Consider the following 18,298-nt stretch of genomic DNA (forward strand, 5'->3'; position numbering starts at 1 on the left):
TTCGGCGGTCGTCGTCCCCGGAGTACTAGCTACCACCGTTCGATGTTTCATGTTTGTTTGGTTTTGTCTGTTTGTACACCTGTCCCTTGTTAGTGTTTGATTTGGTTTCCTATTTAGTTATCGTGTGTTGGGTCAGGTGTTATGTGTGATTGGTTATTGTCTAGCTGTTGCTCTCGTTATTACTCTCGTGTTTTGTTGTTTTCGAGAGTCCGCACTGTGTGCGCTATTGCCTTTTACGCACGTTGTATTTTGTGCGTAATTTGTATTTTGCCTCCCGGTTGGGTTGGCTGTTTGCCTGTTTGGTGCTGACTTCATTTACTAAAGTCTGTTCACGAACGCCCGTGTTTCCTGCGCTTGATTTCCACACCGCATCTACACTCAGCTACTGACAACTGCATTAGCCAAAGTCAATCTTTTTTTAGAGAGAAAGTGTGTGTGTGTGTGCCCGCATGTGTGTGTGTTTGCCTGTCTCTGTGATTTTGCAGTAAACATTGTGGATAGACAAGCTCTCATTTTCTGGTATTCTAGTGTTATACTAAAATACGGTCTCTCTGGCATTATCGCTTCAAAGTTCATGCTGTGATCCCATTACATTTTTCCTATGGTGGCTTTGTTCAACTTGTGTGGACAGAAGTATTGTATCTGTCCAACGGGCAACAACAATAGCACAGCAGTGAGCCACACCTATTCTCTCCCTGCCTTTCCTCTCAGTTGGTTGGTTGATAGAACAACAGTTGAGTTTTCTCTCACTCTGACTCACATTATTACAGTAATTCTCCATTGAATGACGATGCATTGTCACATTCATTCTGATTGATGGGGCTTTCACTGGTACCACTTTACATTATTGTCAAGCACTAAGCCAGAAATCTATACTCTAGCACTCACCGCGCGATGATGCAACAGGACATTGCCTTGTCTCTAGTCTGAGAGTGAAACACAAGTAAATGGGCAAACTATGGACTGTACTCTCTAAGAATGTTAGTCAATGGTGGACAATGTCCTTACAGTATCAACATCACCATTAGTGCTGAATGACTCACTGCAGTGATGTGTCCCTCCTCTTTGTCAATATTGCCATCCAAGTGTGTGTAAAGTCTTATATAGTAACCCATTGAGATGAACACATCTCTTAGCTGGCCGTCCCTTCCCAGTAGAGCTGAGACATTACAGCATTCCCAGAGGAGAGGCAAGCACGCATCACAGCATCTTAATCACATAGCTAGTTCACACGGTGTCCATATTAGGACAGCCTCATGAGACTGACACTGTCCTGCTGAGACTAATGTTGTCTTAATATGGACACCGTAAATTTAATTTAGTAGTCAGCGATAGCAAGGCTACCCACTGAGACAGGCTAATGCCTTATAAAGAATATGAGATTATATGTTTACCTGTTGTGATACAAGGTGTTGGATCTGTACTGACAGAGTAGAGCTGTCTGTCTCATTAAACTGCCTCTGTAACAATTTGTAGCTGTCAATGCTACCATTCAAATCGAAAAAACTTTATTACAAGTGCATCGAAACATCTCAAAACACTTCACAGTAGACACAATTTCCAGTAATGTGGTGGGTATTTGAGTCTGTAATGTGGATGGATTTTACTTGATTTAAAGCTGTGTACTTTAGAGAGGATATTATATTTTGACAGACTATCAACAGCTAATAAACTGAAGCCTCATTTTCACAACCAATTTGATCCCCATCATGTCGAACCTAGTGGATCAATGAGTAGAAACAAGCTGTACTGCGTGTTAAGAGTAAGCAGGCTCTGAGCATGACATTTTGATGAATGATTATATCAATTTAAGCTTAGAGAGCTGGGTGGTTTGTGGTTAGACAGAAAAAAATATTGAAATGTTTTTCGCAACTATGTCACTTAAATCAGCAATGACCATCTGCCTCAACAAACAAGAATGCATAGATAGATAGATATATATTTTAATTAATCAATTAAGGAAATGTTAAAGGAGTGTGCAAAAAAAAGAGGGTGGCTTCTATGCTCTCAATGGTGGTTGAGGAATCGTTGCTCATACACCCACTACTTTACGTCATAGAGGTCAAATGGCTCAATTGACATCTGTCACTTCATTTTTCAGTTAATGACAACCCATCTGACAATTATGTAAATAGACATAATGATTTGTTCCTGGAAAAAAAGGCAGACAAATGGCCGTTTTGTTAGTCACAGTAACTTTCAGTTTGAGGCTGCTTGTTTCAATGCCTGTTACCTAGCTAGCTAGCTCATTGTTAGCTAGTTAGCAACATTAGCCTGGCTAGATGGCTACATAAAAGTTGAGACATAAAAGGGGTATCGTTAGAAAGGTTAAGTTCTAGTCTTTTACAGTAAAATAATGCCTCTAAGTGTTTCGGTGTCAGTATGACAGATTCTGTTGGACCAAACCTAAAATGCAAATAGCGAGTTTAAACTGCTTGTTGTCAGAGAGGAAGAAGTTATCTTCAGTGTTGCCAACTAGTTTTCAAGGAAAGTAGCTGTTGGTTGCTCCATTTGTCACTAGAATTCGAGATGACATCATTACTTAATAGTGACTTCATAACATTAATTTGAGCAGATGCATTAAAACAATTTTTTTTGTGCTTATGCTGTCCCTCAGTCTCTCATGCAATGACAAATGATCCAAAGCAAAACTAAATAGAATGTTTGAAAGAGAACAAAAAGGAACTGATTAAATCATTAAACAGCACAGAGTAAGGTAGATAACTTTTTGAGAAAATACTTTTTTTTTTTCCTTTTTTTAAATTATTATTATTAATGATGCTTTGGAGAGCTGTGGTATCATTTAACAACAAGGAACCAATTTAATAAATTCACTTTGCTCACTGCAGCAGCAGGGAGAGGACTGAGAGGCTAGAGCGGAGAGAGAGTGGGGAGGGAGCGATAAGAGGCATGGGAAGGGGTGCAAGTGATGGGTGCACACACGCCAGAAGATGTGAGCGGAGTTGAGCTGTCAGAAATCCCACTCATTACTCAAAGAGCGGTCTTTGCGCATAGCTTCAGCGACGTCCTTTCCCTGCTTTGCTAAAATTCACTCAGTGCTCACCGGAAAAAAAATGATGCTCCAAATTCTCTACATTCATTTTAAATAAATATAATTTGACAAACACCCCATCTACTTTTGTGACTATGTACCATTTAGTTTTGAAGTAGGCTATAGTAGGAAGCTTTAACATTTCAACAACATGTGGTATTAAGCAAGGACCTACTTGATGATAGGCCTATGCAGCAGTGGTGTTAAACAACAACCTACTTTTTCTCTAATCTATTGAAGATCAGATACTTAAGTTGTAACTCTGGCTCTGTTCCGCCCACATTTTACAGTTGATAAACAACTTTAGCACTTAGATAAACGTAGATATATTTTTTAACAGTAGCCTAGGCCTATATAAAAATCAAAACGTCTCCAGTGCTGCTGCATGGGCCCATTCGTTATCTTGCTATCAATTACACAGGCTGTGTGACATATTTCTTGGTTGACTCACATCTCTGCACATTAGTGGTGGGGTAGGCTAAATAAATACAAGAGAATTGGCCAAATTAAAATAACAGTGATGAAGGATATGAAAATGCTGGGCAGCTTGTGGCTGAGTGGTACCAGAGCGAAATTGGAGTAAAAGACTAGGCCAAAAAAAATGTAATCTGTTCCATGCACCAGCCAAATTATACTCTCCTCGCTCCACTCCAGCTCCACCTCGCTAAACATCCTCTGACGCATGCAGCAGCCGGCGGAGGCGGAGTCATGTAGAGGGAGCAGACTAGTGTTGCACCAGTCAGCTGTTTGTTCACCCACACCGCCCACAATTGCTAATAACCCATCCAGCAACCGCCAGCAAACTACATGTGATAAAGTAGAAATGTGAGGATGGCACCAGACCCTAACACGCTAATATTGAAAATGCGCTGTAGGCTACAGTCAGAGACAGCAGAAATAGTTTTTGAAAGGCGGTGCTGGATTTTTTTGTTGTTGCCTGATTTAGATATGTTTGTGCTTATAATTTCCGACATTTTGGTAGGCTATTTGTTAGTCAAGTTGTCTATAATTAGAAACATGCAGCTTCTCTTCTGTCATTATATGTTGCCTTAGAATACAAAATAAACCCTTGCTCACAAGAATAAGTTCATAAATCCATAGAATGGATGCTTTAATCTAGTTGACATCGGTAAAGTTTTCCCTGTGATCTCTGTTCTTTCGAGAAGCAAAGTTTAGGTAACTGGGGAGAAACTACAATAGGCTAACAACAACAAAATTATCTGTGCAAAACCCCAAATGACATCCGTTTGACCACTTGTAACCAAATAGAAAGCTGTGAAAACGACACAACATGTTTCTGATAAGATTTCAGTTAGGCTTGGATGCATATTTTATATGTTTGAAATAATAATCAACTTTTAGGATGCTGATTAAGATAGCACCTCTACAGACAGTATCTAACTGCGCATTCGCATTCTGTCAAGATGCTGAAATAAATAAATAAATCATATTTCTCCACTCCTGTTTGGAGTCACAATTTTGCCTACATTCGGTGTATCAGAAATGCTTAATTCTGCAGGAGTTAATATTAAGGCTATGTAAGTGGTTATAGACCTACAGTCAGTGTCCAGATTTCAGTTTCCATTTAACCCATCTGAACAGTAGGCTACATACAGTTTGCTTGACATGCCATAGACCTATTTGAAGTCCCCTTCTTGTGACTGTCGAATTTGTATAACTCCTCACAATCACTGCTATCATCCTCTTTTACCACTTCACCAAATCTTTCCCAAACATTACTTTTCTGGCACTCCGTTGTCTTTATTTTCAAATTTCCATTTCGCAGCTTTTCTCTTATTGAATCAAACTCCAACATAGTCCTTTTTGCCTCAATGGATCACCATTAACTTTTTCTGTCCGTTCCCAAAAAAGTATTTGGTGATTGGCGTGTAGGCTATTTGGCATTACAGTTAGGCCCTAAAGCTTAGGCTTACACACTAATGCCAGATAACCTAAAATAATGAACGAAAAACCTCAATGTAGCCTATATATATAAACTGCACAATAATTATACATTTATGGACTTTAAGGTATATTGTTTTCTTTTTATTCAACCCGCCCGCCACACACCCACCCTTCATCCACTGTCACGAATTCAGCCGAGGCTGCTCCTCCTCCTTGCTTGGGCAGGCTTCGGCGTTCGTCGTCAACGGAGTACTAGCTGCCACCGATCTATGTTTCTGTGTTCTACTTGTTTTGTCTATATTCCACACACCTGGTTCCAATTACGCTAATTTGTTTCCCTATTTTACCTTCTGGTTCCCTCATGGTGTTGTGCGTGATTGTTTGTTGTTTTGTTGTCATTGACATGTGAGTCTGTATTTTCTTACCTGCGTGGAAGATATGTTTATTTACTTGTGACAAGTAAAGTACGTCATTGACTAAGTTCTGTGTCCTGTGCCTGACTCCGTCCTACCGCTACACAAAGACGCATGACATCCACACAATATTTCATGACCCTAAACCCGCCCGTCCTGCAGATATAACCGTTGGGACTGCAGGTTATGAGTCAACCTGCAGCATCACTACAGTGCACACAGCACAGAAGGAGTGAAGGAGACAAGACCAAAAAGACATAGAATGCTCATAAAATAAATAAATACAAATGTTCTTGCTATACAGGCATTTGGAACATTTGTGCTAAACCATAAATTCGAATTAATTAGATTAATTCGATATATCGCCCAGCCCTAAATTAAATGCATGACATATTTATAAAAACAAGTTTAGCTTTCTTTGACTTTTATAAACCAAAAGTCTAGCTTGCTAGTTAACTAGCTATCTATCTTAAATGGTAAAGCTGTTGGATTGGGTAGCCTACTTCAAGTACTACTTGACTTGTAGCTACCCTAGATAGCTGTATTATTTTGTCTGGCTTCATGAGATGTTTCAGAGATGGACTGATTACCATCCTCTCTTGAGTCAACAGTGTGCTTACTTTACTGCAGGAAGACTTTGATCTGTTTGTTGCTACTCTCTGGACAGCAAATCATTAGTATAGCTAGTAGGCAAGGATTTGTAACCTTATTTAGTCCTACCTGCTATGGTTGGTTTTAAATTAATTGGAATGCACACGTTTTGTTTTTGAGGTACAATTACTGTCATGTTATTAATGCCCAATTGCAAACCTTATTTGCACCTTCTCTATTCCAGAACCAATGGGTATGCCTCAGTCTTCTCACCTCTCAACTATGTAAGCTGTTTCAACCTGGAACACTATTCTCCTGAAAGTCCTGAAGAGCAGAACTGTGTGGAGAGTTTTGTCCCAGCCCGGCACTAACACCTGACTTAAATAATCAACATAACGAATCACTGCGATATACTATGATTTGTAATCGGGGGTGGGGGGGGTAATGATATATAACGCATGCTCCACTCTCAAGTTGAAATTGAACTTGTTGACTGATGCCAAGGCGGTGGCTGCTAAGAAGAAGGTAGTAGCTGCTGACCAGAAGACGGCAGCCAAGGCAGCACTGGTCCACACCAGTCTGTCGAGTGAGTAGTATTGGTTGGTACTGTATGTGCCTTTATGTTCCTCTTGATATATAAGGTATTGTACTGGCCTATGTGGTACAGTCTTTCATATGTGCAGTAGTGTCTTGCATCGTATTGCTTAGTTTATAATTTGTGTCAACTTTGAATTCAGTCTAAAACAAAAGATTGTTAACTTCCTCCATTTTGTACTTGACCTTTATAGATGCAGACCCGAAGACATTCAAGCTGCACTTTGAAAGCAAGCATCCCAAATCTCCTATGGTCCCAGTACTGGTTGATTTTCATCCCAAAGTGACCACACACACTCAAATGGACCTACAGCTGGGGTAAGATTATTCCATCATTCACACACAGTAGACCTTGTGTAAACCACCATGTTGTCAACAAAATGCTGTCCTCAATGCTTAAATTGTATTGTCTATGGCTCAATTTGTGGAAATGCTGTGATCACTCATCGTTTTTAATGTTGTGATTCACAGATACACGATGACCACGATTTGAATGCTGCAACTGAGATGGAATGTGACCCTGAGTCACACCAGCACCCCATTTCATGTTTATCCATCTAGATTCCACTTATTCCACACTATGCCTTTTATGCCACATGGTCCCAAAACCTTGGACACTTTGGAACTCCCTTATCTCTATAACCCCACCCTACCGTCACCCACTTTCCCTATGCTGCTTCTTTTGATTTGATAACATCTCGACTCAGTAACATGTTTAAAAGTGTTGTGGTGTACTGTTTTTGTAACTTTTTCCCCTCTGTGTAATCCTGTCATCCTTTTTCTGAGGTTCAGACAATGCAGTGGTAAATGTGCCTTTCACAATTGACAGCAGAAACATAGATCTGTTAAATAGACAAGAAGGGTGTTGATATAGCTGTGTTTAGGCATGGCTTCCTTGTTTTGGGTCTGTTAAGTGTTTTTCTCAATCTGCTGGAGTTGACCTAGTATTTTATATTAAACCTACTTCACGCATCCAGTTGTTTCTCCATTTGTAACTCACCCACCAAAAATCACAATATGCTGTTTTATATTTTGTGTTATTTGTGCTGTTCTGATTCCTAAAATGGAAAAGCAAAATAGTCTGTGCGCTCTTAGATCGTAATAATAGTTAATATGGTGTTCTTCGATGTCCCAGGTTTGTGGCATTGATGAATAAATAATTTAATCTTTACTTCAAGTCAGATGTTTATACGTTATGTATAAAAGGCATATGTATGCATTGTTTGGAGTTCAGGTGTTTGACGTGATTGACGTGTGACTAGGTGCATTCTTGTCAAATAAATATGCTTATTCATGATTATGGATACATTCTTCAATGAGTTCATCTGGCTTTGAATCTGCATCAGAATAAGTTAGTTCTGAATTACTTTAATACAGCAGCTCATTATGACACCATGAATTGAAATAGATTTCACCTCGTTCATATAGTTGGCAGAAATGATAAGGGATTACATTTAGACCTCCACCAGCTGAAGGAGAAGAGGATCTGGTATCATCTAGGTAGCTAGCTAGCTAGCTATTTTCCTGGCAAAGATTTAGCCTAGTATTCATGGCACATTGTAAATATCTGACTGCTACTAGGATAGTATTCTATACAAGACACAATACCAAATGCATAATATAAGCCAACAATTATTATTTAAATAAAATATGGAACAGTAAATGAAAATGTTCAATATATCTTTAGTTTTGGATCAAGGTAGCTAATAGCTAGAAATGACGTGCAGGAGCTTTCTGTCACGATCGTTATTAGAGGCAGACCAAGGCGCAGCGTGATAGGCGTACATCTTTTAATGAGTACTTTACACCAACAACTAAACGATACGTGAAGTCTAAAGGTTCACCAACACAAACCTATACAGAACAAGATCCCACAATCAACTGCGCAAAACAGGCTGCCTAAGTATGGTTCCCAATCAGAGACAACGAGCTACAGCTGCCTGTGATTGGGAACCACCCTGGCCAACATAGATCTAAATGATCTAGAATAAACACATAGAACAACTAAACATAGGAACTAACACCCTGGCTCAACATTAAAGAGTCCCCAGAGCCAGGGCGTGACAGTGCCCCCCCCCACCCCCCCAAAGGCGAGGACTGCGACCGCGCCAACCAAACACCAGAGGGGAGGGGCCGGGTGGGCATTCCGCCTCGTAGGCGGATCCGGCTCCGGGCGTGACCACCACTCTCTCTCTCGCCCTCGTGGTCTGGCCCTGCTGGCCGGAGCTGGACTGAACACCGGTGGAGCGGATTGCTCTGGCTCCGGCGTGGAGCAGCAGCCGGACCAGGCACAGGTGGAACAGGCACGGACCGTGCCGGGCTGACGACGCGCACCACAGGCTTGGTGCGGGGAGCAGGAACAGGCCGGACCGGGCTGGCGACGCGCACCACTGCCTTGGTGCGGGGAGCAGGAACAGGCCGAACCGGGCTGGCGACGCGCACCACTGGCTTGGTGCGGGGAGCAGGAACAGGCTGGACCGGGCTGACGACGCGCACCACAGGCTTGGTGCGGGGAGCAGGAACAGGCCGGACCGGGCTGGCGACGCGCACCACTGGCTTGGTGCGGGGAGCAGGAACAGGCCGAACCGGGCTGGCGATGCGCACCACTGGCTTGGTGCGGGGAGCAGGAACGGGCTGGACCAGGCTGACGACGCGCACCACTGGCTTGGTGCGGGGAGCAGGAACGGGCCGGACCGGGCTGACGACGCGCACCACTGGCTTGGTGCGGGGATCAGGAACGGGCCGGACCGGACAGGTAACACACCCCAGTACCTCTCGCCGTGCCTCTACACTCTCCTTCCCCCTCATGACCAATGGCCCCCGTAACCTGGTGGCCTCCTAGTCCGCAAACTCGCCCTGTAGCTGCCTCCAGCAGCCCCGTCGTCCATGCCGTGTGCCCCCCCAAAAAAAATTACTTGGGGTTGCCTCTCGCCTGTCCGACGACAGCCCGGTTGGCGCCGCTTCTTCTCTCCTGCCTGGGCATCCTCCCTCATCGCCCTCCGGTAGCGGACGGCCTCCTCCTCCGTGATTCTCCCCCAACCGAGGAGGACATCTACCAGAGTAACCTCCTGTTCCAAACCCGGCGTTTGCTCCTGCACACGCTGCTTGGTCCTATTTTGGTGGGATCTTCTGTCACGATCGTTATTAGAGGCAGACCAAGGCGCAGCGTGATAGGCGTACATCTTTTAATGAGTACTTTACACCAACAACAAAACAACAAAACGATACGTGAAGTCTAAAGGTTCACCAACACAAACCTATACAGAACAAGATCCCACAATCAACTGTGCAAAACAGGCTGCCTAAGTATGGTTCCCAATCAGAGACAACGAGCTACAGCTGCCTCTGATTGGGAACCACCCTGGCCAACATAGATCTAAACGATCTAGAATAAACACATAGAACAACTAAACATAGGAACTAACACCCTGGCTCAACATTAAAGAGTCCCCAGAGCCAGGGCGTGACACTTTCAGGGATTTGTCTTGCATGATGTCTACTTTTATGCTAATTAGCATGTTCAAATCTGAGAGTAAATAGAGACTAATATATTGATAAAAGTCACCTTGTCCAAGAGAGATTTACATGGTTATCAAAACGTCACACCAGGGAAAGACTACATGAAACACAGACCTTGTTTGAAGTGGTTCTAAAATCCCCTATGGGAGAATGTATGGTGAAAAAATGATTGGAACCATTTCCGTGTTTGACCGCTAGGTTTTATGGGTATTATAACGCGTCCACTGTTGGGCTCTATATATCACCCTGTGATTGAGGCAAGGATGAATACTATGAACATATCTCTTACTGTGTCAAAAAAAATCAGTCAGACACATTTCTGAGTAAGTACGCACCTGGGAATTCCACACGTGCCCTTTTGAAAGTCTTCATTAGATGTGTCTGTACATTTGAGACGCTGTTATTTCAAGGCTCATTATCTTACAAATAGCTGAGAGAACAAAACATTGTGCTCCAGTCACACAGAGCTGTCGAAGATAATGAATTGCATCGAGTGTGCACAATTGATGAGAACACTTTGTAAATCAGCCGGCAAGTCTATGGCAGTACTGTACGGAAATGAACAAGAGAACCCCAAGCTTTAATGGGATCATATTAATCTTCCCACTCATACATATTATGAAAGGCAACCCTGCAAGGACCATATAGACAGGTGGTTTGTGAAACACTTACGAATGTACTGCGTGGCACCTTATAGTCTGTAATAATTTACTTAGGGCTGGGCGGTATAGTGTATTTTACTGGTATTGATCCACACACTGGTGTGGATTTTTACTGTACCTTCTATAAAGTTATTTTCATGTTTGAATTGTTAAATGTAACAATTGAGTAATGAATCAACAAAATGTAAATCATCCATTTTTACCAGTGGTAAGAGACCGCTAACAGCTGAGCACTGCTAGATTATGGATGATTCTCTACCTTCTCTGCTGCTAGCTATCTTACTTGCACAACAAGTAAAAAAACGAAGGCAAAAAAAGTGTGACACCATATGCAGGAAATTAACACATTTATGAAAATGCTGGAAATTAAGGAATACAAGAAGAATTCTGGAATTGAACAAATAACTATGCAAATGTCAACCATTGGGAAGTACCAGAGTTTGAGGCTACAAAAATATATTTTGATTCCTATGAAATGTTCTTGTGATGAGGTGTGAATGACGGAGTCAGGCGCAGGAGGTAAAAACACCGAAATCCAGAGTTTATTCAGTGTACATGAATAAAGCGCACTAAACGTCAAAACAAAACTAGGGAAAATCCACCTTGGGTACATACAAGGAAAGAGCTCAACCGAGCTACTCACTCTCACAATGAACAATCACTCACAAAGGACAAGGGGGCAGAGGGAACACTTATACACAGACTAATGAGGGAATGAGTACCAGGTGTGTGTGATTGACAAGACAAGACAAGACAAATGGAGTGATGATAAATGGAGCGGTAGTGGCTAGTAAGCCGGTGATGACGAACGCCGAAACCTGCCCGAGCAAGGAGGAGGGGCAGCCTCGGCTGAATTCGTGACAGTTCTACAAATAGGACTGACTACTTAATTGTCAGGTTTGTACTCGTATTATTTTTGGTTAAAGTTTGGTTGACCAGTATAAAACAGAATCAGAATTGAGAAAGCCCATTAAAACCACTTACAATTCATCCTAGGGTTATGCACTACCCTTAAAGCATATTTAGAACTTTTACTATTCAGAAACATAAAATACCATCTAACACCTTCATACCGTCAGAAATTAGAAAAATACTGTAATATGATATTATGGCCAAATTGTCCAGCTCTAATTTACGTAATGTGGTCTCTTGTGTCTAATAAAAGATACTCGATATGACAGGTCCTGGATTCTACAGGAAATCATATCCATTTTCTTCAATCATTCTCATCTTGAGGGAAGTGACCGGTGGTTCCCACTAAGGTCCTCCAGGCAATACCCAATGCAACAAACATTAACATTATCAACATTATCAGCGGGATGGGGAGTGGGGCAGGTTAGGGTGCCCATACGTGCCTCGTTGAAAAAGGAACATGGAGAACTCCTCAAAGACTAACTAGGGTCAGTTTCATACATTGAGGGAGTATAGACCACATTTCAGTGTATTTCAGCTGAGAGTATAAAACAAGTAGACACAGAGAAGCAATAGAAATCGATGCCAAATTATATACAGTACACAATACTATCGATTGAGTGCAAAAAGACAAAATGGATGCCACATCGATCTTAGCAGACACAGAGTCCTTCATACATCTGTGAATGGCCTTTGTGCTTGTACTGTTTATGAAGCTGGTTGATTTGATGAACTTTGACAAGGACGTAACCTGCTCTGGGCTGTGACAGAGAGAGTACAATAGTAATGGTGCTGTAGGGACAGAGCACACAGATTTAGCTTATTCAGTGTTTCTACCAAAATATGACCATACACATTTTGGACTACATCTCATTCAAAGAAAGGGTCCCAGTTGAGTAGTTGAATACATGTTAATCACAGTGTATTGACATATCTTATCTATAATACATGAGGGGCTATGGGTGGTTGGCGGGCATTTGAAAGACAGGGACACTGTAGATTTTCAGTAGCCTGTTGTTGGCCAGAAGTACAAAATATCCTGCTATTTCGGGAGGAGTCTTAGGGTCCATGGAGGAGTTTGAGGGTCCATGGAGGATTCGTAGGGTCCATGGAGAAGTCTTACAGTCCATGGAGGAGTCTTAGGGTCCATGGATAAGTCTTACAGTCCATGGAGGAGTCTTAGGGTCCATGGAAAAGTATTACAGTCCATGGAGGAGTCTTAGGGTCCATGGAGAAGTCTTATGGTCCATGGAGGAGTCTTAGGGTCCATGGAGGAGTCTTAGAGTCCATGCCTTAGCGCATCATTCAATATCCATAAATCAATAGCCATAGTTGCAGTGGCATATCAAGGATCAATCCATTTGGCTAGAGGAGTATCAAAAAGGACCCTTCAATATTGTACAACACCATACCCACATTGAGTTCTCCATCTCATTTTAGTGATAGCACCGCCTATGCAGCTGTGTTCTCCTGATGTCATCGCCCCAAAGGCGGGCGGTGCCCCTACTATAGGCCCTGTGATGTCACCGTGGAACAGATGGAGTCTGTTAGTCATGCAGGATTGCTAGTGACCCCAAAGCTCTCGGTGAGTAGGGCCACCACATGCCATCTGCATTGCTAACTGTCCTGGCTATGCTGCGTCTTCATCCAGTGCAAGCGTTCTCATTAGTCTCTTACTTCTGTCACATCACCTCGGATACACCCCTGCAATGTAACTGTTTCAGCTTGTGCTTGTACTTTTAGAAGTGTGTGTGTGTGTGTGTGTGTGTGTGTGTGTGTGTGTGTGTGTGTGTGTGTGTGTGTGTGTGTGTGTGTGTGTGTGAGAGAGAGAGAGAGCTTGCATGAGGAAGTAGGTACAATGTGGTATATAAGGCTAGTTTTGATAATGTACTATTACATTGGGCTAATCCTGAAAAATATTACCATTTAGAAATGTAGAATTTTACTCCAATAATATATCCAATACCAGAAGTATATCAAATCATATAGAAATGTGCCTCAAGCCCCCTCCAATTGTAATCCTAGACTCTCTTCCCCTGAACATCAATTATGAAACACACACTCTCCTCTCTGTTGATTAACATGTCAAAGTCACTCACAAATGCTGCACGTCTAGTTGCGACCGACACAAATGATCCAGACCTTGAAGTCATGGCGTGAAAAAAGGGTTGCCGTTACCCTAGAGAATATAGGCTTCTCCTTAGACATGGCCCCAGAATGATCAATATTCATTTCCTTGGCTAGGATCAAAACGGGACATGAGATTTAAGTATTTGAGGCGGCAGTTAAGATTGCTGACTGATAATTCACCCAGCTCCAACCTAAGCATCATCACAACAAACTCTCTTTGCATTCCTAATACATGCAACATTTAATCCGCATAGGAAATATAACTGGTATTCTGCACTGTATGCTGTTGCCAAAGCAAGCTTTTCTTTACATTAGTTTCTGTCTACATCAAAACCCAATGGAAGCAAGTTTTGGCAACCCTGTGGGTGCTTGGGAGGACACAAAATTTAGCAAGGATCACCTTGAGCTAAGACCAAAGCTTTTTAGTAGAATCAACAATGCCTGGACCGACTTTTCTCCACTGTGTTTCACCTGAATATTTTCCAACAGTTTATACTGGCAGTAACAGACCACTTCTTGGGAGAGAGAAACAGAGCGAGAGAGGGGAGAGAGAGTCAGAGTTTGTGATTGTCAAATGAAGCTTCCCCAGTAGAACTCTGTTGCTACAGTTTATCACTTTGCAACATCAGCACCAATACAAGAGCCAGAGAGATGGAGACAAAGAAAAAGAGAGGGAGAGAAGTCTTACCTGGGAACACGAGCAGAGCGAACACCCACGACAGGACCAGGAAACACATAGAATTATACATTCTTCCAATTTAATCTGTTGACACCGTTGAACACTTATGCTTCTTCTTCACCGTCTTCTTGTATTATAGTAGTTTTTTTCCCGACAGGAACACAGAAAACAACACAGTGATGTTTTGCTCTCTTTCCTAAATCTACAATTTTGGAGCTTTTCCTTCGACTCTGGTGTTCTCTGTGCTGAAGGTTATTTAAATCCACTGCAAGTTGTGGCAGCATGCAGCGACAGAGTCCTCATTCAGTATTCTCACTCACACATACACAGGGACCAAGCCGAGGGAGAGGGGTGGTCTTTCTCTGCTCCACTGTCATTGGCCGAGGCTTTTGACTGTCAGTCAGACCAGCCATTGCTCTGTTTTTCTAGGCTACTATTGGTACATGAGAAGTTGCACATACTTGGACTGATATCAAGTTTGGAACGTCTGGAAGTACATAAGTTCATTTTATAACAATCCATGATCTCATCGGTATGTAGGCACTCAAATTCCTTATTGCCCAATGACTGGACGACATGTGTATGTCTTGTTGTTATGCATTGATGCTGTAAAACAATGTAAAATTGTTAAAACTGGGTCAGCATTCCTTGCCCAGACTGACCAGTTTGTGTAACCAATTAAATTGTGTAACCTATTAATACTGTTACTGGTCTCACCTGCCTTTAAGTTAATTGGGTATTAGAAATTAGCCTTGTGAGTGAAAGTCCCTGTTAGACCCCAAATTGATAATTCTATTATATTCCATTATATTCTGATAATCTCTATTTATTGCAATTGAAGAACATAGTCATAAGCATACGCTACAGAAAATGTATTTGATTTTGATCAGGTTTCATATCAAGTTTTCCAATTACAGTGTAGTATGGACAGGGATGGAACCTAAGGATTTTGGGCACTGGCAAGCCGGGCTAGTAGACCTCAATTTTTACTAGCGATATTTGAAAATACAACATTTCACTAGCTGGTGGGCTATGGAGGCACAATTTCTAGCCCGGTCTGAAAAGTACTAGCCACAAGCTAGCAGGCTAGCTTAATTTCCATCCCTGAGTATGGAGCCATCGCCCATCACCATCTCATGTCACATCAAGTCTAGAACAACAGTACACCTTCACCCTCCTGTGTGCTAATATCCCGGTCGTTTGTTCTCTCTGTTTTTCCAAGAACAAATCCCTGAGCACTTTGTAGTCTGACTTCAAAAAGAGCTTCCACAGATAGTCTGTCCTCACTAACAACACAGACCTGAGTCCCCAGACATCCATACATTCTTAGAGCAGTACTTGAACAAGCAGGGACTTCCTTGTGAGGTTCACAGTATATAACGCCCTTTGGATGACTGCATTTGGGCCTTGTATAACTGATTCCTTTATGAGGGCTCTCCCATGTTGCCGCAGGGCTAGACTCAGGCCAGCCTTTGGGATGGAAATACAGAGTGGCAGGTTACCATGGGGAGTGTCTGTAACATTTCAGACTCAAGTCCCTCAAGATTACTCTTCTGTCGCCTTTCTGATGTGTGCAGTATAAGATGCAAGTCAAGGAAAGGTTTCTGTAAAAACCTACACAAACTCATCAGTCGTGCTCTGTGCTGCCTAGGTGTCTTTGCAGTAACGAAACTAGGTCACGGTTGGTTATTCAACAAAGTTTGAGAGAATCTTATTATAGCAGATACAACTACAAAGCCTGTTTTATTTTTTATTTTCTGTCAAAACAGGCACAAAGGCCGCTGAGAATATAGAGCTTTTTTAAACACCCTTATGAAAGCTAATCGGTTATGTAAGGGTTTCTGGTAGACGGAGAAACCTTCAAACCATTTTCCAATTAACGGGCATCAATTGTTCATGAGTCCTCTCTGACAGGGGGATGCTTTTTGGTCAGAATTTAAAGCAAGAGATCTTTAACTCCTGAAATGCAGTACTTTCATGGTACCAGATATGTTATCAGATGTTTTAGAACCCCTAACAATGGTCCTCAGTGTATTGTTTCACTACTGCATATCCTGAAAAAGCTATTGTTACAATAAATGTCAAACTATTTCCTTGGGGGTGAAAAAGTAGTAAGGTCCAGAGTTGGAGAATAGTTTTAAGTTGTCATGTAGTTCCCGAACCAATGTAGTTCCTCTAAGTAAACTGTAATTACTGACCTGTTCTTGGTAGCAGCAGATAAGATACAAAAAAGATTGATTGCATTATAATGAAAGAAAACTTCCCTTCGAAAATGCAGATTAAGCAACTCAAAGAGTACCATTTTAGATAGATTAAAGCAATTGATCATCATAAGAACAATGTAATAAAACATTTTTTATGTTTAAGCTGTTTGCTCTTAAATTCTAAAAAGAAAGAGTTGTACTGAAATAAATTACATTATTATTATTGAACAGAGGTTTAATGAGGACATGTGGCGTTGAGAGAGACCAATTTAAGAGTTTCTCAGAATAACATTTGTCTTCCAGTCAATTTGCTCATAAAGTCAATCAAGACTAAATTGGTGCCACTTATAACAGTTGTAAGTTGGAACATCTGTCTGAGTCTGAGCCAGCTGTTCTATTGTTGTTTCCTTTCTTACAGACAGCGAAGATTATCCCCCAACTTGTTTTGGTGCAGAAGGACTATATTTGGAGATTTCTGTTGTATAAGGCAGAACAATACATTAGATTAAAGACCCAAATGTTATAGATATCTATATACAGTGGTTTGCGAAAGTATTCACCCCCCTTGGCATTTTTCCTATTTTGTTGCCTTACAACCTGGAATTAAAATGGATTTTTGGGGGGTTTGTATCATTTGATTTACACAACATGCCTACCACTTTGAAGATGCAAAATATTTTTTCTTGTGAAACAAACAAGAAATAAGACAAAAAAACAGAAAACTTGAGCGTGCATAACTATTCACCCCCCCCCCCCCACAAAGTCACTACTTTGTAGAGCAAACTTTTGCAGCTATTACAGCTGCAAGTCTCTTGGGGTATGTCTCTATAAGCTTGGCATATCTAGCCAATTGGATTTTTGCCCATTCTTCAAGGCAAAACTGCGCCAGCTCCTTAAAGTTGGATGGGTTCCGCTGGTGTACAGCAATCTTTAAGTCATACCACAGATTCTCAATTGGATTGAGGTCTGGGCTTTGACTAGGCCATTCCAAGACATTTAAATGTTTCCCCTTAAACCACTCGAGTGTTGCTTTAGCAGTATGCTTAGGGTCATTGTCCTGCTGGAAGGTGAACCTCCGTCCCAGTCTCAAATCTCTGGAAGACTGAAACAGGTTTCCCTCAAGAATTTCCCTGTATTTAGCGCCATCCATCATTCCTTCAATTCTGACCAGTTTCCCAGTCCTGCCGATGAAAAACATCGCCACAGCATGATGCTGCCACCACCATGCTTCACTGTGGGGATGGTGTTCTCGGGGTGATGAGAGGTGTTGGGTTTGCACCAGACATTGCATTTTCCTTGATGGCCAAAAAGCTCAATTTTAGTTTCATCTGACCAGAGTACCTTCTTACATATGTTTGGGGAGGCTCCCACATGCCTTTTGGGGAACACCAAACGTGTTTGCTTATTTTCTTCTTTAGGCAATGGCTTTTTTCTGGCCACTCTTCCGTAAAGCCCAGCTCTGTGGAGTGTACGGCTTAAATTGGTCCTATGGACAGATACTCCAATCTCTGCTGTGGAGCTTTGCAGCTCCTTCAGGGTTATCTTTGGTCTCTTTGTTGCCTCTCTGATTAATGCCCTCCTTGCCTGGTCCGTGAGTTTTGGTGGGCAGCCCTCTCTTGGCAGGTTTGTTGTGGTGC

The 18,298-nt window shown here is 42.0% G+C and overlaps 1 protein-coding gene across 1 annotated transcript in view; it reads right to left on the reverse strand.

The window, feature by feature from the left end:
* LOC121579310 (opioid-binding protein/cell adhesion molecule-like) overlaps nucleotides 1-14,757 on the reverse strand; it is a 380,274-nt gene extending 365,517 nt beyond the window's left edge. Inside the window, exon 1 of the mRNA XM_041893794.1 lies at nucleotides 14,467-14,757. Within this exon, the coding sequence (XP_041749728.1) occupies nucleotides 14,467-14,527 (61 nt within the window). The 5' untranslated portion in view covers nucleotides 14,528-14,757. The remainder of the gene's footprint in view (nucleotides 1-14,466) is intronic.
* Between the last annotated feature and the right edge of the window lie 3,541 nt (nucleotides 14,758-18,298).

This window comes from Coregonus clupeaformis, unplaced genomic scaffold, assembly GCF_020615455.1.
Source record: "Coregonus clupeaformis isolate EN_2021a unplaced genomic scaffold, ASM2061545v1 scaf0231, whole genome shotgun sequence".
Classification (NCBI taxonomy): domain Eukaryota; kingdom Metazoa; phylum Chordata; class Actinopteri; order Salmoniformes; family Salmonidae; genus Coregonus; species Coregonus clupeaformis.